This window comes from Phaseolus vulgaris, chromosome 3 (genome assembly GCF_051622355.1).
Source record: "Phaseolus vulgaris cultivar YP4 chromosome 3, ASM5162235v1, whole genome shotgun sequence".
Lineage (NCBI taxonomy): Eukaryota > Viridiplantae > Streptophyta > Magnoliopsida > Fabales > Fabaceae > Phaseolus > Phaseolus vulgaris.
This window is the reverse complement of record NC_143500.1, coordinates 35,943,025-35,966,379: the sequence shown is the minus strand read 5'-3', so window position 1 is coordinate 35,966,379 and position 23,355 is coordinate 35,943,025. Positions and strand designations below refer to the sequence as shown.

At 33.3% G+C, this 23,355-nt stretch overlaps 1 protein-coding gene across 18 annotated transcripts in view; it reads left to right on the top strand.

The window, feature by feature from the left end:
* Nucleotides 1-23,355, top strand: part of LOC137807273 (calcium-transporting ATPase 8, plasma membrane-type) — a 30,225-nt gene that overhangs the window by 6,000 nt on the left and 870 nt on the right. Inside the window, exons 2-36 of one of the 18 annotated variants that reach the window (XR_016519744.1) lie at nucleotides 1,165-1,303; nucleotides 3,877-3,971; nucleotides 4,093-4,399; nucleotides 4,501-4,597; nucleotides 5,049-5,221; nucleotides 7,964-8,080; nucleotides 8,162-8,198; nucleotides 9,221-9,366; nucleotides 9,522-9,653; nucleotides 9,736-9,825; nucleotides 10,400-10,469; nucleotides 10,671-10,741; nucleotides 10,841-10,924; nucleotides 11,005-11,082; nucleotides 11,162-11,233; nucleotides 11,912-11,995; nucleotides 12,073-12,155; nucleotides 12,505-12,613; nucleotides 12,734-12,789; nucleotides 13,141-13,183; nucleotides 13,265-13,348; nucleotides 13,670-13,807; nucleotides 13,904-13,969; nucleotides 14,052-14,150; nucleotides 14,305-14,369; nucleotides 14,646-14,813; nucleotides 15,404-15,463; nucleotides 17,116-17,280; nucleotides 17,359-17,475; nucleotides 17,719-17,817; nucleotides 18,040-18,177; nucleotides 18,270-18,370; nucleotides 18,739-18,784; nucleotides 18,962-19,096; nucleotides 22,863-22,970. Coding sequence is in view for 14 of the 18 variants with exons in the window: in XM_090300755.1 (XP_090156881.1) it covers nucleotides 5,060-5,221; nucleotides 7,964-8,080; nucleotides 8,162-8,198; nucleotides 9,221-9,366; nucleotides 9,522-9,653; nucleotides 9,736-9,825; nucleotides 10,400-10,469; nucleotides 10,671-10,741; nucleotides 10,841-10,924; nucleotides 11,005-11,082; nucleotides 11,162-11,233; nucleotides 11,912-11,995; nucleotides 12,073-12,155; nucleotides 12,505-12,613; nucleotides 12,734-12,789; nucleotides 13,141-13,183; nucleotides 13,265-13,348; nucleotides 13,670-13,807; nucleotides 13,904-13,969; nucleotides 14,052-14,150; nucleotides 14,305-14,415; nucleotides 14,646-14,813; nucleotides 15,404-15,463; nucleotides 17,116-17,280; nucleotides 17,359-17,475; nucleotides 17,719-17,817; nucleotides 18,040-18,177; nucleotides 18,270-18,370; nucleotides 18,739-18,784; nucleotides 18,962-19,096; nucleotides 22,863-22,970 (3,069 nt within the window). In the remaining 4 variants the exon portion in view is untranslated. The other 17 variants (XM_090300755.1, XM_090300758.1, XM_090300756.1 and 14 more) reach the window with 17 other exon arrangements.

The window sequence follows — 23,355 nt, the reverse complement described above, 5'->3', positions numbered from 1 at the left end:
ATAAGATCACATGGACTATCTTAGAAAATAATGAAATTAATTTGGCACAATTAATATATTTTGGAAATATTAAATTAAGTAGATTTCAATAAATACGTAACCTATCAGAAAAATCATTGGTGGAAAACAACCTAAGTTTTCTACGAAAGAGTGGTTGATTGTATATCATAAAAAATCTTGATACAATAACAAATTTCACCTTTTCACTATCTAAAGTATTAATTGATGATATTAGATAATTAATAAAACATGATATATTTTTTAGTGAAGTTTATTAATACGATCATTGAAGTCTCAATAACATCAGTGTATCTTCTACTACACATCCATAAAATGGTTATAACATATTGATAAAGGACAAACACAATCAAGAAAAAAAAGAAAAGAAAAATATAAGTTATAAAAGAAAAAAAAAATCTTATTATATGCATGAAATTATTAGATTATCTTGATCATTACCTTAATACCTCCTTTATGATGCATTCTACCGTGATAACAACTTCCTAATCATTCTTCTATTTTAAAGACTAAAAAGATAAAAAAAATTAATAAAAAATGAACATTTATAATTATTTATACATTTCCTATCATTTGTTTATGTAGGTCTTACGAGTTTAAATAGAGAATAACTGTTTTGAAACATGAATATCCATTTTCATAAATACTTAAATTTTTTATTTATTTTTATATATTTTTAAAAAAATGACTGATAACATGGAAAAGCCCCTTTCTAGTAGTACGGAATCTATTACTACAAAATGTAAACATTAGGATAACATGTTTTAACCAACAGCAACATGCTTGAACAATGTCAAAACAACTAAATTATACACATTAGAACTTAATTCTTGGTTGGTGAATGAACAAAAAAAGCAAACAATTAGTTGCAGAATACCTTTAAAAACGAGAAAAAAAAAACACTTTTTGTTTTCCCAGATGCAGAAGGCATGTCACTATTCTTTACTGATATACCTTTCTTGATCCTAAACAAAGTAAGTAATGGAAGTTTCAAGGAAAGAGGGATATACTATATGCCACCATTTTCTGAACCAACAAATAAAATCAAAACTCTGCAACTGCATTCTTCAAATACTATCTACCTTCATTTCATTCAAACTCTAATAGCAGCTAACACATATAGTACACGGTTTTTCTCTGTTGAAGATAAACTAAGGTGTTCATTTCCGAAGAGAAGGAATAATATCTTGCATGGAGCTGCAGATTTGTTCTGAATGCAAAGTGCTGCAAATGATGTGAACACATTGCTCCACCTTAACTAGTTCAAGCCACATCATTCAGTAAGGTAATAATCTCTCTTAGACAATCTTTTACTTCTATCTATCTTCTTATCCATGTAATATTTTAAACTTTTTTATTTATGAAATATTGTTAAAGTAAAGATGAATTTTACTCTTATCTCCACATTTATATTTTTCAATAAAATTCAAATAATAAAAAATATATTTTAAAATGGGGAAGCTAAAATTTAAAAGAAAAGAGAAGTCAATGGTATATTCGTATAAAAATGTATTATTTCAATTAAAATAAATACTTTGAAAAGAATTAATAAATTTGAATGAAATAAAAGTTGAGATAGATTCATTAGCATGAGAACAAAAACTAGAATTAATGACTTCGTGTTGGAATTCCAATTTGTCACCAGAACCGCTTACATTCGGCCTTGATGCACGGAGATCATGCTTTTCGGTTATAGTGACACTTTAATTTGTCAGCCACCATCTTTATTCACAAATAGTATTATACTTATATATATATATATATTTTTATTTTTTTTTAATTTATTTTTTTTCAAAATCATATTTGATGTAAACAATTTTTCTTCGATTTTAAACTAATATTTTATTTTGAGTATTTATAATTTGATAAGTTTAAAAAATGTTAAAGAGGTATGTTAAGTTGATTATAAGTTATTTTAATGTATAAATAGTAAAAATTGGTTTGGTTTGCATGTATTAATTAAAAAGTAAATAAAATCATCTTACCTTTTTCTTCTCTTACTATTTAACTGGCGAAATCTGTATTCACGTTTTCATTGAATTAAAAAATATTTAATTTTATTATTTTTATTAACGAAACACAAAAGCAACAGAAACACACAGAAGCAACAACGTTTATATATTAATACCCGAATTTTTTATTTTTATAATTTATATATAGTTATGTTTAATATTAAAAATTAAAAATTTCTTTTTATATATTTATATATTTAATAAGATTTATAAGTAAATTATCTATTCCATTAAAACTAAATTCATCAATTAAATATATAAAATTAGATACATAAAGAAAATATTTTAAAATTTTTAATGTTATCATTAATGTTACATCCGAATTAATATAAATATACTATTGCATCATCTTTCACTTTGACCATCTCATCATCTTCAGATCAATAACTATCTTGTTTTTATCTTCTCTTTGTATTTCCTTGGATTAATGACTTTTACATCTTCCTATCCAAAAAATCGATGAACAAAATAGAAACATGTAAATAACCTTAATAAAACATTTATCTCCTTTTAGTTTTAAAGGCTTACAAAAAAAAATTTTGAAGACAAAAAATAAATAGTGAATGGTTAATACCATTGTAATGTCTTATGAAAAAGACATTGTGAATCTTACTCATTTGAGGGTGGAGGAAACAAATTGAGTGGGGGAATTGAAGAAGAGATCGCGTTGAACGAAGAGCCAAACTTTATGCGTTTGATGACGACAACTGCAAACCAATACAAAAACTATATATGTTGGAGATCTCACATCGATTAGAGATAAAGACATTTCATTGCATATAAGTGGATCCAAAACCTCACCTTATGAGCCGGTTTTATGAGATTGAGTTAGGCTTAAAACCCACTTCTTAACATGGTATCAGAGCCATTTTCGAGTCTATCACATCGATTAGAGATAAGGACATTTCATTGTATATAAGTGGATGCAAACCTCATCTTATGAGCCGGTTTTATGAGGTTGAGTTAGGCTTAAAGCCCACTTCTTAACAATATACAAAAAGGTAATGCATGTAGAGAAAATTGAACAATTGGAACAAAACTAGAAAAAAATTAGGATAAGAGTACATATTTACAATCAACATAAAAGAGAGAAGGGAAGTGAGAATGGAAGATGTGTCTCATAGAGAAAATGTTGTGAGAGAGTGAGGTTTGAGATAATTAAGAGAGAGAGAAGTGAGAAATTTTTGATAGAAAGTAAAGTAAGAAATTTTTGATAAAGAAAAAAGTGAGAAGTTGTTAAGAAAGTTACTTTTAATTTTTTTGAATATAAAATTATTAAAAAATAAAAGTGAATACTATAAAAAAAAAAGAAATGAAAAAAATTTCCAAAATAACAATAAAATGATAAAAAATTTCTTATTATATATTTTAAAATAATAAAACAAATTTTTGATATACTTACAAAATGGAAAAAGTGAATATGTATAACAAAAAACGGATTAAGAGGAGAATCGTCCTTCTATATAGGCATAGATTCCAATTACTAATTCTTTCAGGTTTACTTGTTTTGAAAACTTATTCTTAAAGGCAGTTGTTGAAAATAATTATTTAAAAAGTAAAAACGAAAACTATTGAAGTCTTTTTATCGTCAAATTATTCTCGGGGTGTTCAACAAGATCTGCATAGCTGTGTGATGGAAAAGAAGAATGTAAGAGAGTATTTTATTGCTTGCCAGCAGTGCCACCCAAACGAAGTATGGAATATAGGAGTGAGCGAGAGTTTTTATGCCCTTGCATTATTGAAAGGTTGTTTGTTGAGATTTCACTGAATCAACTAAGAACTGCTGCAAACACAGAGTAACGTTCCATTGAATATTTTATGACGGTACGGTTCGTATTATTCACAGGCCATTCTTCATTTTCACGCGTGAACTCCGAAGAATCCAATCTCATGGCATTGCATCAGTCAGTGCTCACTTGCCACTTTTGATTTGTGCCACAAGTTAGTTATTCGTCTCTTTCAACCATTATTTCAATACTTCTGCTTCCTGCATCGTATGTCAAAACTTACTTTGTATTAACTAAATATATTCAATTTTTTTTGTCATTGTCGTTTCCAAAAGTGAAGGTTCTGATTCTCGTGCTGTTGTGGCTATTAAGTGGACTGAATCAAACTGAACCGCTTTCCACTACAGGAAGTGTTGCGTTTCCTTTTTCCTGGATCAACTGATAACACGAAAAGACTTCTATTAGAAATTGGAAAAAAGCTGACTCAACAATCTTGGAAATGAGAAAACAAAAAGTGAAAGAGAATATAACTTAGGCGCGTAAACTGTATACTGCACTTAAATCGTGAAACGAAATTTCCTCGAAGGAGGGAAGCGATGCGTGTATATATTCTATTAATGAGGGGTGATCCTTTTACATGAGGTGGAAATCTCGTGAACGGAAATGGAAATTAATTTAATTGTTGTTTTATACGCTCTTGCGTTATTTATTGAGAATAATAGAGTTCGTTTTTTTCTCTGAAGGGTTACAGGTTGCGGCGGAAGAGAAAGAGGAAGACGAGGAAGAAGACGAGAATATAGCTATCGGCCAGACTACTAATATAGTCTCTTTATTTTCCCGGTAAGTCCACGGGCTACTATGCTTATTGCTACATAGAAAATTCATACACATTATGACTATGTAAGCCTAATTTAATGGTGCATATAGAGAGAGATGTTTTAGGGGTCTTAGTTTCTAGAGATACGTGTTTTACTTTGTAATTGAAAGTGATTGATTTGAATTTAGGGGTCAGTGATAAGTGAACTGTGACTTTGAATTATTAAGAAACGACAAATATCAGTTGAAATTTCAAAGGTGGAGACTTGAACTGCTTTCTTCTCTTTTGTCGAACATGCTTTGGATTGGAGTGCTTAATTCTGAAGTAGAAAGACTGAATTTAGGTTTTTTTGTGATACGGTGGTGTTTGTTCCGAGAGTGGAAGAATGGTTGTTAATAAACGGTTATTAGCGATATACTGTGAAGTAGTAGTAAGGCATATTAGGTAGTGACGGTGTCATCTTTCCTGCGACAGTTTTCGGAAGCATGAGTTTCTCCAAGGGTTCTCCTGGCAGCCAGACGCCGGGTGATATTGAGGCTGGGTCTCCCACTGGCTGGTCTGATGATTTTGATGGAGACTTTTCTGCTGATCCATTTGATCTTACGAGAACAAAGAATGCTCCGGTTCAACGCCTCAGGCGCTGGAGGGTATGTGTAGACATTATTTCTAATTCCCTCTATTGCTGTTGCTATGTTTTGTCATTATTTTCAATAATACGACTAATACATTTTGTCTGCTTTTGAATTTGTACTGAATAAATATATTATTCCCCGTGGGCATGAGTTACTGTTTCAATGAAGCTGGTTAAAACTATTTGTGGTTTTTACCTGTCCAATAATATTGTAGGGGTTGGGCATTTCTTGGTTTCCCTAGTAAGGATATTGATGTCTTGTCTTGTAGGATTTTGGTGCCGCCCCCTACATGGGTGAGGAGGGGATCCACTTGTTGAACCAATATGTTTTACCAAACTTTACTGTGAACATATTTGGTTAAATTTCCCCATAAACACTTTTAGGAGAAGAAAATTAGAAGGAAAGATGAAATAAACTTCTCCATAAAAAAGTTAATTTATGTATGAATTAAAAGTCATCAAATAGAAAAATTAATATGAAATAATTTTTACAGATTTGCTTATGCACGAGTTAATTTTAGTTTCTAGGGAAACTCATTTCGTTGTTAATTCTTATTTTTCTACTTTGGAAGATTAAAAAGTTTTCTCAAACAAACTCTATATGGTTGATGCAAACATAAAGAGATATAGAGAGGGAGAGAGAGTGCTTCCTATCATTTTAATAGTCAATAAAATCTAAATTAAGACCAGCAGAGGGGGAATGAATCCTCTCAGTCAGTCATGTGTTTGGCCATGCGAAGAGAGACAAAGACATGGAGAAAATAGGGCCTCATTGGGGTGTTGTTTAGGGTCTATTGAACTCACATGAGAAGATCCATTCCCTATGAAGTGAGAGCAGGGGCTAGGCGAATACTGGATTGACTGTATGGTTTCAAGAAGACATGTTTAAAAAGATAAGTAGCTCAAAAGATACCAAGTTCACGTACTGACTGATTGGTTATAGCAATATAAATTTGAATTTTGTTTCATTTAAAGGTCTATATGGACATTTTTTTTCTCTGCCAATACAAAATTTTAGCATTCATGTACCTACCTGTACTCATTGAGGATATTCGAACGTGTAATAGTTTAATATTAGTACTCATCTTCTGTCAAACACAAGTACCTTTTCTGTTGTGGAGTTTAGGACAAGTTTATACAACCTGTTTCTTATAAATTTTACCCGTTGAGTAAGAGGTCCAAATTTATAGTATTTTGAAGTATGGAGACTAAACAAGGTTCTGTTTAAGGAGAGGACTGATAAAAATATATAATATTAAAGACAAGGAGCGGAATGAAGTTTTGTTGCCAAAGACTCAACATTTTTAACAACGGATCTTTAGTAGACTATTAGAGTATTAAAGACAACACAGTACACATTCCAATTAGCACAGTTTTGGGATCTTCAGTACTGTTTTGAACATCTTGTGAATCTCTTCCAAAACACTGTACTCCAAAGGATTTCATTGGAAGTATTACTTTGAATACCTTTCTATACTTGCAAATAACATATTTGAGATATTGTCAGGACTACCTGCGGGAGTCCAGGATTCTCACTATCTACAAACGGCAACATCAAAAAGCTCAGTTCTTAATCCTTCTAGAGAAGCTCGGTAGTGAGGATTTAACCCCACCTCATAAGTTTGGGAAAAAGTACTTGACAGGCTGGCTGAAAGGCCTGCTTTGAGCCTTTTGATATGTTCACAGTCCCCAGCTATGCTTGGTAACATAATATTTTGATTATATGTATGGAGTCAAAAAGGGAAGACATAATATTTTGATTATATGTTTGCTGGACGCCAGATAGTGAGGGCAATAGTCAATTTGGAAGCTACAGTAGGATCAGTCCATATGTTTCTTGTAAAGGTCATTGAAGTATAATATGCTTACACCCTTATTGCGAGATCCAGTTTCAGAAAATTTTGGTTTAATTCATTTTGATCTGAAGTACCTTCCTTGTATTTCCAAAATGCTAATCTTTTGTTAGGTGTACAGTTTAAAGAACACTTGGATTGGATTTAGGGATTTGAGATTCAGTTAGGGTAATAAATTTGGACTCTAAAAGACAATGCAAATTGCAGGGTTTAATTTTTATTAATGGGACAAAAGCAAGGAGAGATTTAATGTAACATTTTAAATGTTAAGTGAGTTGATGGATGCCATTAGTAGTTGCAAATAAAGCAAGAATGAAACTGGAGACCAGAATATTAGAGTGATGGGTATTTATTGGGAAGACAAAAAGAAAGCAATAAACTTGACTATCAACTCTTCTAATTTAATTTTCAATTCTTCTGACTTTTGAAATTTTCAGATGTTACAGGAAGTAAAGAAATCATTCAATTACTAGAAAAGTTTATATTTTCATATGGGAAAAAAGTTCTGTTTGTGACAAGAAAATAAGTACTACTTTCACTACAGTTCTGGTAGTTTGTTCCTAATAGACACTTAATGATTGTCTTTTTAATGCTAGTTTGAACATTCAAGATATATATTATATTTGCAATGGCTCTTTTTGAAGTTGCAACTGCTCTCTTGCAAAATAAACCGCTTTTTCCAAAACTGTCTCAAGACATAATACAGCGCATTTCTTGATCTTGCATCAGGGACTTGAAGCCACCTCCGTTTACTATTTCTTCAGTATCAGAGTCCTATTTTATAATAATTGCGTTAACATCAATTGCTACTTGTTTCTGAGTATTTTTGACATGCATTTATATTTTATCTTTGGGAGACTATGTTTTTTTGATTGACGAAACAAATAATTCATTTGGTGTTTTAGCAAGCGGCGCTTGTCCTCAATGCTTCTCGTCGATTTCGTTACACCTTGGACTTAAAGAAAGAAGAAGAGAAGGAGAGAGTACTAAGAATTATTATAGTGCATACACGGGCCATTCAGGTTCGGTTCTTCAATTGACTTTCTTTATTATTCTCATGTTACACGTGTTAAGTGAACTAATTAATTAATTTACTCTATTAGGCTGCATATCGGTTCAAGGAAGCTGGGCAAATGAATGGTGCGTCACTAGATTGTTTTCACTATTATGTGTAAAAATTGTAGTACACTAGTTAGAACTTACTCTCGTCTCCTATATTGTTAGAAACTCATTTGTTGTTCTGCAATTTATAAAGTTTACTTTCAATATTTTTACTTATCTTCTGTATCTTTTTCTTTGATTTCTTATTCTGCTAATCTGCATCTGAGTTCACTACTTTGGTCTGTTTAGCCATGAAGGTTGAGAGTTCTAGTAGTTCGTGAACAAAATTGATTGGTGTTTTTTGTACCTTTGTACTACTTTTGCTCATAAAGAAAGGTTGCTTTAGTCTGGTGTACTATCACCTGATTAGCTGCATATTGACATGGAAATAGTCTGAAATAATATGTGCCTGGCATCACTGATCTCCTTTGATAAGCCCTGCTAATGTTAATGACCTAATATTCATGTCAGTTGCTACATGTGTCTGAAAAACCTGTAGCATAGAAGTCAAGTATTTGACATAGCTGATTTTTACTGATAATCGTTCCAAGTTTTGTGTCTGACATGTTTAATGTGATCCAATTATCCTTTTAGCAGATCAACTTCCTTGCAATGTCAATTGTAATTTTATGACTTGTCCATTCCCTTTTATATAGTTTTGTTACTATACATTTGCTTGCTATTTTCAGCATAAGTAATGTTCAAGAATTACTGTGAGATTTTTAATGGTCTTACCAATTTATGATTATAAAAAGTGTCTGTATTATTGCCTTAATTCTAAACTGTTTCTAGTATATATCCAATTATTTTTTGTGATTATCAAGCCTTGGACGTATTTATCATTTGGGGGATTCTAGTGCTATCCTATTTTATAATGATAAAAGGTGTTTATAGGATTATCTTAATTCTAAAATACCAAAGTTGAAAATGCTTTGGTGTGCTGAGGCTTGATGCTCCCTAGATATTTGTTAAATCATTTTTACAGTGAGTTGGCCTGGTATATTAAAAGCGTAGACAGTATTTTCTTTCCAATATCAATGCTCAGTGCTTTTAACTGTTAGGACTACGAACTATAAAACCTCATTCAAGCTCCACTGGAGAATTTTCACCTCATTCAAGCTCCACTGGAGAATTTTCAATTGGACAAGAACAACTTTCTTCAATTTCAAGGAATCGTGATACTACTGCTCTGTGGGAAAATGAAGGGGTAAGTGTAATGAGAATGAAATCTCTAATTATATTGATTAGTGTCATCATATTCACGTGATTTTTCTGAATTCTCTTTATAAGGTTGTAGGGTTATCAAATCTGAATTCTCTTTATAAGGTTGTAGGGTTATCAAATCTGAATTCTCTTTATAAGGTTGTAGGGTTATCAAATTTATTGAAAACCAATTTAGAGAAGGGCATTCGAGGTGATGACGACGACTTGGTAATACGGAGGAATGCATTTGGCTCCAACAACTACCCTCGAAAGACCGGAAGAAGATTTTTGGTAAATTTTGGTGCACATTAATCATTTGAAAACCTCTTTTTATTGGAGGGTTATTGTACTGATGTCGTTTTTGTTGCTTTAGATGTTTATGTGGGATGCTTGCAAGGATCTGACCTTGATTATTCTAATGGTAGCCGCAATGGCTTCATTAGCACTGGGGATAAAATCTGAGGTGAGATTGGTTGAGAAAGTTGTGATACAATTCCGTGTTCTTATGTGATAATAAAAAAAAATCCTTTCAGTAGTTTGTCTTTTTACGTAGAGTAGATAGTCTGATTCCAAACTTATGCTATTTTTTATAAAAATGTGCATGGAAATATTAACGTCCTGTACTTTCACAGTCACTAATTGCTGCAGTTTTCACCCTTCACTAACTCAGCCCACACACAAATTAATCCTTCCACTGTGTGCTGTTATATTTCCCCTTTCATTGTAATTCTGCCTTATTGGTATTCTTTGATAGTGTCAGTTGCATGCTAGATAGTTTTTCTTTCCCTTTTGTTTAATCTCTATATAGATTTCTGGTGTACAACCCTTCTGTTAGCTTAGTAGCTCTCAGACTAGTACCATGATATCATCTATATACCAGGCTCATCTGCTTTTTATTTGACTAATGTAATGTTCTACCAACAAAAAAATCATTTGACCTTTAGTGTTCCTTTTTTCATTCCTTCATAATTCAGTATTAGGATTATGTTTTTGTTAATGCGAAGAATTAGGTTCATCTTCAGAATTAATTATTTCAGGGTATCCAGGAAGGTTGGTATGACGGGGGAAGCATTGCTTTTGCAGTTATTCTTGTTATTCTTGTTACAGGTATTAATATTTTCATAGTTTATAATGCATCATGATCAAAGCATTAAGATTCCGCTTCTGAATTTTTGATTGAATATAAATGGATTTGGTGTAGACACAATTCCATTATCAACTTTGTCATTGTTATCATAATAATTGTGCATTTAATAATACTCCCCTTTGATGGGCAAAACATCCTCATTTGTTTCTCCATTTTTGTAGCTATAAGTGATTATAAGCAGTCTCTTCAGTTTCAAGATCTAAATGAGCACAAGAGAAACATACGTTTGGAGGTATGTTTTTTGGCTTAGATATACTTTGTCATTATTACTAACTACTATACTGTTATCATCATATATCTTCAATTTTATGTTTTGATTTGTGTTGAGTAGGTCACTCGAGATGGTAGAAGAGTTGAGATCTCCATATATGATGTTGTTGTTGGTGATGTTATACCCCTTAACATTGGTAACCAGGTATTTCTTTTGCCTTTTTTGCATAGTCACACCTAATAGTTTCATTTCTTGTTATTTAGTTCTTAATTTATCTTTTCTAGGTCCCCGCTGATGGAGTTTTGATTACTGGTCACTCTCTTGCAATTGATGAATCAAGTATGACCGGGGAGAGCAAAATTGTTAGTGTTTATTTCTATCTTGTGGAGAATCAGTTTAACTACTGCTCGCTTTTCCTAAGTGGTTAATAATATTTTTCAGGTCGAAAAAAATTCTAATGATCCTTTTCTGATTTCTGGTTGTAAAGTTGCAGATGGCAATGGAACTATGCTGGTAAATTTTGGACTTGCGTTTTCCCTTCTATTTTTCTCTATTGTCCTGTCTTGATTTTATTTACAAAAGTAAGGAGTTTCCAAGGGGTTGTTGATATAATTAATAAATAACCTATAATTGGACATTAACCCTTGTAGCTTAGATGGGAATTGTCCCAAGGGCCAAAAAAACATGTAAAAAACCATTTTGGTCTTTGAAAGGTTTGAGGTTGATCATACTAGTCCTTGAAATATGAAAAATGGATCGATTTAGTCCTTTTTTTGACATCAATTTAATTTTTAAAAAGAACTAAATTGATTGACATTTTCATCTTTAAGGAATAATAATAACTTCAAATCTTTCGTAAACTAAAATGTTGTTTTACCAAAATGCTAGAAGCTTTTCCTAGTTGGATCTGTAAGGAAGTTTTCATTTTTTTTTGGAGAAAGTCACTCTGAGATGTCAATTATTCATTTAGTGGATACTGTTCAGGAAGGGATTCTGGCTACTGTTTGACTTTTGAAAACAACAGGCAGAGGGAAATTAGATTGGTGAAGTATTGATTAAATGGAACTGAACTTCTTTCAATAATTCAATATATGAAATTGATTGTATTTTTTTTTTCTTGCCCACCTATTTTATTGATTAAACAATTTTTTTTCTGATGTTTCTTTTTTGTTGGTTGGTTTCCTTCCTCAGGTAACGGCTGTTGGTATTAATACGGAATGGGGGCTTCTAATGTCTAGCATTTCAGAAGACAATGGTGAAGAAACTCCTTTGCAGGTCCCTTTTTTACATGCAGTTTGTTTTTCGTTTTTGCTTCCAATATTACGTTTACCTATATAAAGTTCTCAATATAGGTACGCTTAAATGGTCTCGCCACCTTAATTGGTATTGTTGGACTCTCTGTGGCTGTTATTGTTCTGATAGTGCTGCTGGCCAGGTTTCTATATGTTTCTTTTTCTTTCTATCTATGCTTTGTTTTAACATTCTTGGAATTTCACATCAACCTACTTAAAATTTAAACGCGTGGCTTGTTTACTGCTAACTCATTTGGTTAACTGTCAAAATTTGAAAGCACGGGAAAGTTGCTATTTATTGAGTTAATTATTGAAATTGGTTATTTTCCATATATTGAAAGTTTAAGCATGTTAATTGTCGACCCTGAAAGGGCAGGACTATACGCCAAACAGTCAAAGTTGAATTGGATACCTTGCCCTTTAACCTAGTTTTATTTTTTAAACTTTTTTATATTTTTTACTCATGCCTTAAATGGCCACCTATAAACACAGGTATTTCTCTGGGCATACTAGAAACCCAGATGGAAGTGTTCAATTTATAGCGGGCAAAACCAAAGTTGGTGATGCTTTTGATGGAGTAATCAAGATATTCACCATTGCGGTATGTGCATTAATTACTAAAATAGCCGATTGTATATGATTCATAAGATAAATATTCATATCCTTTCACAGACTTTAATGTTAATAACTATATGGTGATTGTAATGTGTTGAATATGTAGGTCACCATTGTAGTGGTTGCAGTGCCTGAAGGGTTGCCTTTAGCAGTTACCTTAACGTAAGTTTGGTAAATTTTATCTCAATTTTACCTAGTTTTGATGGATATGTGGGAACATTAACAGTACTGTAATATGATTTATAGATTTTATCCTTTGTTCTTTTAATGATTGTACCAAATATTGGTCCAGTGTAGATTTTCTGTTGTTTCATGATATTTTTCTATCTTATGACTTTTTTTTTAGTTTTAATATTATTTTCTTATTATTATACGATGCTTTTATTATCTCTATTGTATCCATTTTACATTGTCAATATTTTCTTTCATATTTCTATGACTTGTTACTCTCTCTTTCTATCTCTGAATCTTATTTCTCTCTTCTAACACTGTTTCCCATAAACTATTTTGCAGACTTGCCTACTCAATGAAAAAAATGATGGCAGATAAAGCTTTGGTATGCCAATTTTTGTTTGTGCTATTGAATTTTGGTGTATCTATTTGAAAACGCTGTATAATATAATACATTGAATTGCAGGTGAGGAGGCTCTCCGCCTGTGAGACAATGGGCTCAGCCACAACCATTTGTAGTGATAAGACTGGAACATTGACTATGAATCAGGTTAGTTGTGATTCAGTGTTTAAATCTTATTTATAGTATTTATTCTAGGTCGCACATACTTGTTGGAGAGCACTTGTTGCAATATTTTTATTCTATTGTGGCATATCTGTTTCCCAGCTTATGTGAAGTAGCAAACATATCAACATGTAAGATTAGGAGTTAAGAATAACTAATTAAACTAACACAACGAATAAGCTATAAAGTATGTGTGTGTGAGGGTTGACCAATAACTATTTATTTTGGTTGAATATTTCAAAGTAGTTTACGATGAAAATAATGATGTGTCCAGCAAATTTTAATTTCACCAAAATTCTGAGATAGATGACTGTGGTTGAGGCTTGCATTGGTGGGAAGAAGATCATTCCTCCTGATGATTCACAACAATTCTCTGCTATGCTACGCTCTTTGCTGATTGAAGGTGTTGCACAGAACACTAATGGAAGTGTTTATGTCCCTGAGGTATGATAGAAAGGTTTTACTTTGTTCAGTTCCCCCCAATAATAATTTCATAATTGACTGGTTCTACTACTTTATGAATAATTCTATTCGTAACAGGGTGGTAATGATGTTGAGATTTCTGGATCACCAACCGAAAAGGCAATTTTAGACTGGGGAATTAAGGTCTGCTTTGAACTTTAAATTTGGACTTCATTTTAATGAGCTTTATGCAACTAGTTATGATGACTGTTCAATCAAATTTCAGCTTGGGATGCGTTTTGATGCTGCCAGATCAGAATCATCAATTATCCATGTCTTCCCCTTTAATTCAGAGAAAAAGCGAGGAGGAGTTGCAATACAGATGGTAATACTTTATTGGCATTTTAATTCAAACGTGTATTTTTTTTGGTTCTGTTCTAAACTGATATGTTATTAGGGAGCTAATATATTATATGGTGATGTCTATATGTTGTTTTTCACCCAGACCTATCTTTAATAATTTTTATACGTTTCCGCAGCCTGACTCTGAAATCCATATACATTGGAAAGGTGCTGCTGAGATAGTCCTTGCTTGCTGTACAGGGTATATTGATGTTAATGATCAGTTGGTAGAGATGGATGAAGAGAAGGTTTGAGTAATTAGTTAAATATTTAGATCAATCGTTAAGCAAAGGCATTGGTTTTTCCTCCCGATTAAATTTTTCCTGTTTGGAAATCTTATTTGATTACAATTTTTCCCTATCTTTTATCATAACATACTCTAGTGAAACAAAAGCTAATACAACTATTAGATGAACTGTTGGATGACATTTAATACTTGTTTTTGACTGATTTTGATAACAATTTTCCTGGCGCGCAGATGTCACAATTTAAAAAAGCTATTGAAGATATGGCTGCTGATAGTCTACGCTGTGTTGCAATTGCATATAGATCATATGAAATGGAGAATGTTCCAACTAGTGAAGAACTTGCTCACTGGTCATTACCAGACAATGATCTTTTTTTATTGGCTATTATTGGCCTGAAGGTAATATTACCTCTAAAAATTAGATTGTCATGGAGTTGAGAACCCACGAATGAGAGAGTTGACAAATAGAATGAAAGAAAGAATGGAAAGGAGCTGTTATTCATAACTTGAAAAATGCGAAATTCTCCTTCCAAGGGGTTCCCCTTTCATAATATAGCTACTGCTCAGTTCATAAACGTTATCTTCTCAGCACGATCCTCTTCCCTTGCATTTCCCTATCTATTTTTTCACTAACTTATGTAACTGTCAAAACTAGATATTTCGTCTGTCCTCCCCTTATTCTACCGAGTAAATACCCTTCAGTCATAATGCATTGTCATCTTTGTTTTGTTTCCAGTATTATAACATCTTGATTGTATTCTTGACTTACATGTTATTGCTCACATATTTTCTTTTTAGTTTTGTGTTGAATGTTGGTAGCGCTATTATTTATAATTTGCTCAATTTGTCATTCTTTCTCTGGCATATCTTGTTTAGAGTCTATAGTCATTCTTCAAGGGCCTATACTTGTTGCATGACTTCCAGACATTAATTTCTATTATTTATGTTCTTACAATTTGTTTTTTTGCCAATTATGTGTTGAAATGCAGGATCCTTGTCGACCTGGGGTCAAAGATGCAGTGCAGCTTTGCCAAAAGGCTGGGGTTCAGGTATATTTATACATGCTTTTGATGTTGAAAGTCATTTTGTTCTATTAAGAGGCTTAGGTCATTGAGGCAGTTATTACATGTTATAGGACTCTATTTGTACTGCTAAGTGGCCAATGTTTCACCCTCTGATGATTTTTATTGCGACAATGATTTATTTACGAAAAAAATAAAAATAAAATTCATTCCTCCCAATAGATTATGTGAAAACCATTTAGTTTTACCAAAAGTAATCTATTCTAAAGGGGTATTTCTAAGAGCTTATTTCAGTAATCTTCATGGAGTAAGTAAAAACAAGCTCTTTTTAGCTTCTTTTAGCTAGTTTCACAGTCAAGCTGATGAATAGGCTCTCATTTGATAAGATTTTATTGAATACGTGCTTATTTAAGCTACTTACCCAAACTTGCCCTAAATTCAGTGGCATTAACTCTTCATTTTGTCAAAGCTACTCCTCATGAATCTTTTGAAAATTGAAACTTCAAAACAGTTTCACAAGAGGATAGTCAAGTCACTCTCCCTTTAGTCAAAGCTGCTCCTCATGTGTTTTGTGAAAATTGAAACCCCAAATAGTTTACTATGCCTTACGGAGTTTTTTGCATGCTCCTCTTGACATTTCTACTATAGGTCAAGGTTCTCTGTTTCTCACAATAAGAGTTACTATTAGTAAGCATGATATATACTATAATCCTCTACAGTTCTGATTGTCTAACATGCTTGGATTCCTCATATGAAGGAACCTTGGTTGACATCAGGGGCCTTAGGCTGCGCTACATGCTCTAGGGAAATATGAAATTCAGACTTAGGGCATAATCCATCTCGAGAGTTCCTTAACTTTCTTATTGTTCCTTTCCAATTAGTCCGCTTTTTCAGGACCATCACTCATAATTGTTATCACCTACCCAATAATGTCTTCAATTTGACAATCCAAATTTTAATTCTGTTAAACTACATATAAGCTACCAGTGAACTACCAACCTAATCCAGAAATACAATTCCCCTTCTTTTTGTGACTCTGAGCTGATTGCTGGTAGAAATTGCTAGTAGGGTAAGTATGGCCTGACAGCACTGATGGAGTCATCATATTTCAGTTGCAACAATGACTTTTTCCTGTATTCCAGTTATATATCCGATTTTTATATGAACAGGAGGTATAAAACTGCTTTTGATAGCATCTTTGTGAAGATAAGACCGAATGATTTTATTCAATCTTTGCACCGCAACTATTATTATTAATTGTGCAATTTTAACTTGTTTAATCAATCAAGAAAAACTACATTATAATGTAGTCTTAGTACATACTGTTGATTATATTTAGGTAGTTGCATAGTTAAGAATAATGTGCTCTTACTACAAAAGGCTTAACCTGAAAACTGGGAAGGGGGGGAGGCGCTGATACATTAACTGTTAGATAGAAGCAAAAGGAAGGATTTAAGATGCCTATGAGTACCTCACGATATCTTTTTTTTTAATATTTAAAACCATATCGTTGCTTTTGATATGACAAAAACACGTTGGTCAATTTTTCTATTATAGGTTCATCTAAACTTCCTTATCCTGCAAAATGAACACTGTTTCAGAAATGCAGTATGCAAGGCTTGTGCAGTTTTCTACTTATGAAAAGTACTAATTTGCTTGTTTTGGATCTTTAATCCCAGGTAAAAATGGTCACCGGTGACAATGTTAAAACCGCAAAAGCAATTGCTGTGGAATGTGGAATTCTTGGTTCAATCTCTGAAGCTACAGAGCCAATCATCATTGAAGGAAAAAGATTTCGTGCCTTGACAGATGAAGGGAGAGTAGAAATTGTTGACAGCATATTGGTATTATCCAACAACTATAACAGCCTTAGTGTTGTAACTGTTTGACCTAATAAAATTAAGTATCTATTTATGTTATAGGTTATGGGACGGTCATCTCCTAATGACAAGCTTTTGCTTGTGCAAGCATTGAGGAGGAAGGGCCATGTTGTGGCTGTAACTGGAGATGGAACAAATGATGCTCCCGCACTACATGAGGTTTGAAAGGCATTTCTTACGTTTTTGGGGCATATGCTTACATTTTTATCTTAGATACATGTTAAGACGATGTCAGTAATTATAATGATAAAATATACGAGTATAATTGATGCCAAAATCGTTGTTGCTATGTCGGTTTTATATTCAATTAGAATATATTGTTCTGACACTTTTTGGTTCAAATTATATGAACTATTTTTTGTTTTCATGGTTGTGTTCGTCACTCTATTTTTGGATTTTTAGGCCGATATTGGTCTTGCAATGGGTATACAAGGAACAGAAGTTGCTAAAGAGAGCTCTGATATTATTATTTTGGATGACAATTTTGCTTCAGTTGTGAAGGTTAGTCCTCATTTCTTATCTGAGATATGTTGGAAGTAATCTTGAAGGACTATTTCTGGCACTAATTGAAATGCATTATTAGAACTTTTTGAATACTTTTGTGAGAGATTATTTTAGTATTAGAGTGCATTCCACAGCCTCATATTATTTCGTGTAAGCTGATTATGAATCGATGTTTGAATCATAAGTGGTATCACCGTTCAATATCCCTCGCCAATTCAGGTTGTCAAATGGGGGCGGTCTGTATATGCAAATATTCAGAAATTTATCCAGTTTCAGCTTACAGTCAATATAGCAGCACTTGCTATAAACGTTGTTGCTGCATTTTCAACAGGTGACATCCCACTAAATACAGTACAGGTTTGTTTTCTGTTTGTCACTAACTGCTTGCCGCTCCCTCATTTATTCAGAAGGCAATCCTTATGAACTATTCCTTCATTAATTTCTAACAGCTTCTCTGGGTAAATCTTATCATGGATACTCTTGGAGCATTAGCCTTGGCAACTGAACCACCAACTGATTCCCTGATGGATCAGCGTCCAATGGGCCGAAGGTAATTTTTTTGTGCTTAGCATTTTTTTAATGGAAGAAAGAAAATTAAAGAGGGAAGAACAATGTACAAGGTCAAAGATATATATCCTTTACAAAATACCAACACAGCAGGGTACATATAAATTGGGAAGTAGAAACTCATTGTTGTGGTAAAAGGCTTTATGAATCACTGTGAAAATAATCAGTGGCCAAAAGCTATGAAGATGCTAGTGAATGCTGAATTTATCATATACTTGCATGGATTTTACATAATGCACTTGTGTACAATCACCTATTGTTGAACTCCATTACCGAAACATCAGATGCAGTGACTATGTCTTTTTATGGTTTTTGTGTTATAAAATTGACAGTATCTTTTTTGCTGTACAGAGAACCTCTTGTATCAAATATTATGTGGAGGAATCTGCTGATACAGGTGAATTCTGTTTCTCATGTAGTAGCACTCCTGTCGAATTGAAGCTGGCGGGGATTTTATTTTGATGTGGACCAAGCCACAAACAACAAACTAATGAATGTTAAAAATATAATGCATTACTTATGCCATATTATTTCTGCGGTCTCTGAATAGTCGGTAATGGTTGGAAACTTTCAGGCAATGTATCAAGTTTCTGTGTTGCTTATACTTAATTTCCAAGGTGTGAAGTTACTGGGTTTGAGGAATGAACCCAACCGCCCTGCAATCAAAGTGAAGAACTCTCTGATATTCAATGCATTTGTTTTTTGTCAAGTAAGTCCTTGTCATATCCAGTTAATGTGAAATTACAAAGCTCTACGTTTCATATATATTTTTTTTTGGAAAGTGGTGGGTTGATAATATTGTTGAAACCAAGACCAGTTTTTCTATCAGTTAATTTAGGTCTCTTCATTAGATTAAAATATACGAAATACTTATAACTTAATTGTAAAAAATAATTATATATATATATATATATATATATATATATATATATATATATAGAAAATTTTAAAAAGAATATTTGCCATACAAACCAAATAATAAAACAAAGGAAGTTATTATGTCTTTTAAAAGTTGAAAATGATGTGTGTTTATTTTCTATCATAGTTGTGATTAAGGTCATCCTTTTACAATCTTTATTATTCTCAAATGGCTTTAGGTGTGTTTATGGTGTATAGCACCCAATAGGTCTTGAAAGAGTGTAGAGTTCATAATAGATACGGAATTGTTTAAAGTTCAGCAGTTTAGTGATTTGTTCACTGTAACTTTATGTTTTGGGGGAAACAAACTAATCCACATGTAGTTTGTTAATACTAATGAACGGGGGTTCAAAGGCAATTTTACAATGGCTTCCCTCTGCCATTAGTAACTCTGCTGTTGCTTGATTGTTACCGGACATATTATTGCCCTAAGGACTTTTGATAGTATACCACTTATTAAGGTGTACGCGAGGAAAGATAGAGAGGCATAGAGGGAGTAGTGTTATAGATGAGGTGGCGAATAAGGGAGTTAGTCATTTGAGGAGTTGTTGAGGATAGAATCTCGGGACCTCCGTGAATGAGCCGAGTTGTACATTCATGGAAATGATGTCTACCCATTTTCTTGCGCTTTTTTCCGTTGTATTCTTTCATTCGCTTCTTGTTACTCTTGTATACTGGTATCAGAGACATTTGAGATATCGGGGTTAATGGTCAAGTAAACGGATGGAGAACCGATTATAATTCTTGGAGGGGGAGTGAATGCAAATGGAGAAAGAGTTGGGAAGGTGATGGTCGACTGGTATCAGAACCAGTTGAGATATGGGGGTTAATGGTCAGGAAAACGGATGAAGAACAGATTAGTGTTTTTGGAGGCAGGCCTTCAAGATTCGTGTATGCAAATGGAAGATGAGTTGGAATGGCGATGGATGCGAGGTTGAGGGGTACTGAAGCAGCAGTCCAAGAAATTCTTGACCATTGAGTGGGAAAGATGGAAAATCAGGAGAGATTCAGAGGGACATAATGAAATTGGGACGTGGAGTTCCAGGAGGCAAGAAAGCCGAACTCATTGAATGGGAAGGTGGGAACTACAAGATCAAGTGTAAACTCCTATTCCAGCCTATCGTAGTAGTGAAGAAAAAGAATATGGTACATGCAGATTGATTGGATTATGAACTTACAGTGCACTAAATTAGATTACATTTCAGTGGCAAGGCGAGAAGGACAAAATCATTGAATGGGGAGGCAAACCAGTTCAATTGGACCTAAAAGGTACTTCTAGAGTCACCTCAAAGAACTCTCCCTTAACTGTGGTGTGCGATTCAAGGTCACAAGGTCATGGTACTAGTTGATTGTTGAGCATCTCATAATCTCATTGCTAAGGAGACAATGACAGCTTCGGTTCGGGTGTTCCCCATGGGAGACACAGCATAATATTGGGTCGAAGTATGAGATGAACATGGGGCCAAACACTAGGAGTTTGCAAGGTGTGAGGTTGAAATTGCAAGGGCTACCCCATTCATAAATTTGGCTGTTTGTTTCTTTCCTGCATCCTAAGAAATTTCTTCCTGCATCATTTTTGAAGAAGATTGTTTTCCTCCTTTTAAAAATACTTCTGGATTGTTGTTTCTCAAATATTTTCAGAACATATTTTCTAGAACACATTTTATTAATTTTAGATTTATCAATTCGGAAATCAAAAAAATATATTTCAAAAATTATGTTTTGGAATGATTTTTTGTTTTCTGTATTTCCTATTATGAAAATACTCTTTACTTACGAAACTTGTATTTTGGAATCACATAAAACTGTGAAAGGGTAATTTCGGTATTTCAAACAATGTCGGTATTTCAAACAATGTAGGGGTGTAGGAAGAAAAATGTAGGGATGCATGAAGAAACTCCCATAAAATTTTATTCCAGATAGATGGGGTGGATGTAGTAATGGGTATGGGAAAAATAAGGCCAATTTCAAAAAAACTCAGTGAAATCACCGTAATTTAATTTATTAGATCAATCCCTACTCTCGCGGGGCTTAAATCTAGTTAAACTTATTAAGTTATTTGATCATTCAAAGGAACAACCCTAAAAGGGTATGTCTATTTTTGTGATTTGAATCCTTATGTTCAAATTTAGAATTTTTAATGTTAAGGTTCAACATTTAGTTCTTCCCTTGATATCTAGGACTATTTAAATAAGCATGAAGAACTACTAAAATTGAACTGAAATATTTTTAACGTTAACAAAATGAGGGAAATACAAAGGAAATTGTCAATCCCTCATTTTACTATCATAATCCCTAGAAACAAAGAACTACTCACCCATAGTGTTAATCACGAAATAACTCGTTAAAAAGTACAAGAAAAGCATAAAAAAGGATAGGAAGAACTTTATTTTCTAATCTCTGAATATTTGCATTCTTTGTTGGATCATCATTCACCTTGCTCTCTTTGATTTCCAACTTTCGTTCTTGATCTCCAAATGCAAGATGGTTAAGCACGAAGACGACTCCAGCAAAGGATGAGATGAGACTCCCTCTCTAAACTTGCTCCAATCCCCTTTTCATATCTGGGGCGTTTTATTTAATTGTTTATGGGCCCAATGATTGAGAACTTAGTGATTCGTGCTTAAGCCCAATGAATTTCATATGCCAATCCCAAATAACAAAAATACTTAATTGAACAAAAACAGTACATAAATTCCTAGAAATCTAAATAAAAATACAAACTCCTAATGAAATTTTACCTTAAATAATGTTAGTTGCACACACATCAAAGCAGCACAATGCTATAAGCTTGAAGGAGCCAACAATCCTAAATTGAGTCCCTTGTTCCAGCCATATCATATTATTAGTGAAAAAAAAAGGATGACACAAGGAGATTTTTGTGTCGATTATATGCCACTATATAAGATTATAGTTCCATATAAATTTCCTATCTCTATGATTGACGTAATGTGGATGAATTGGCTGGGGTAGCATCGTTTTCGAAATTGGATTTGAAAGTTGGGTTTCATTTCATCAAATAAAGAAAGAAGGATGAGGAATTCCAAGAACAACTTTATTGACTAACGAGAGACAGAATGAGTTCCTTGTGTTGCCATTTGGACTCATGCATGCTTTCTATACTTCTCGATGCTTGATGAATGAAGTTTTAAGACCTTAATCATTAAGAAGTACATGAGGAAATATTAAGGGTGATGCAGGGATTTCTGTAGACAGAGTAATAAATAAAGAGACGAATAGGATAGGGATTTAGTTTGAGGAGTTGTTGAGGGGAGAGTCTAGGCCCTCGGGAACTCCATGAATGACCGGAGGCATTCATTGACAGAAATAAAGTCTACCACATTTTCATTTTCATGTTATTTACTCTTGCATCAACGTTGGATTCCTCTGTTTTTCGTTTCCGCTATATCCTTTTGATGTCAGAAGAAGGTTTTGGATTCATGCCCAATTCATTCTTCACCTTTTGTTTATTGTTATTGTAGCATCTTATATTTGCACTACATTCTGTTGATTTTTATTCAAATGATGACAAAGAAAATGTCCTTCCAAATCTGCAGGTCTTTAATGAATTTAATGCCCGAAAGCCAGCTAAATTCAACATATTCAAGGGAGTCACAAGAAACTACCTCTTTATGGGGATAGTGGGAACAACTGTTGTGCTCCAGGTTAGCTATAGATACTGATGTTACTACAGAAATAGTAGGAAAATTGCAGAGAACGAAGTTCTGATTACAATGGAAAATAAAATAGTAGGAAAATTGCAGAGAACGAAGTTCTGATTACAATGGAAAATAGTAGAAAATTTAGATGTAGAAAGGTAAAAGAAAAACTCTCCAAGAGCATTTGCCTTCTCTCCCCATGGAATTATTGACCCCAAAAACTACCCAAATGACGACACACCCCCTGCACCACCCCCATTCCCTTATTCCCGCCCCCTTCATATTGCTGCATCATTATCTCCAATACCCTGCTGTCCAATGTCCTTTCTGTTTGAGACATGCATAACATTTTCCTCTACTCCCCTTCCCAAACTAGCCCTATTCCTCTCCC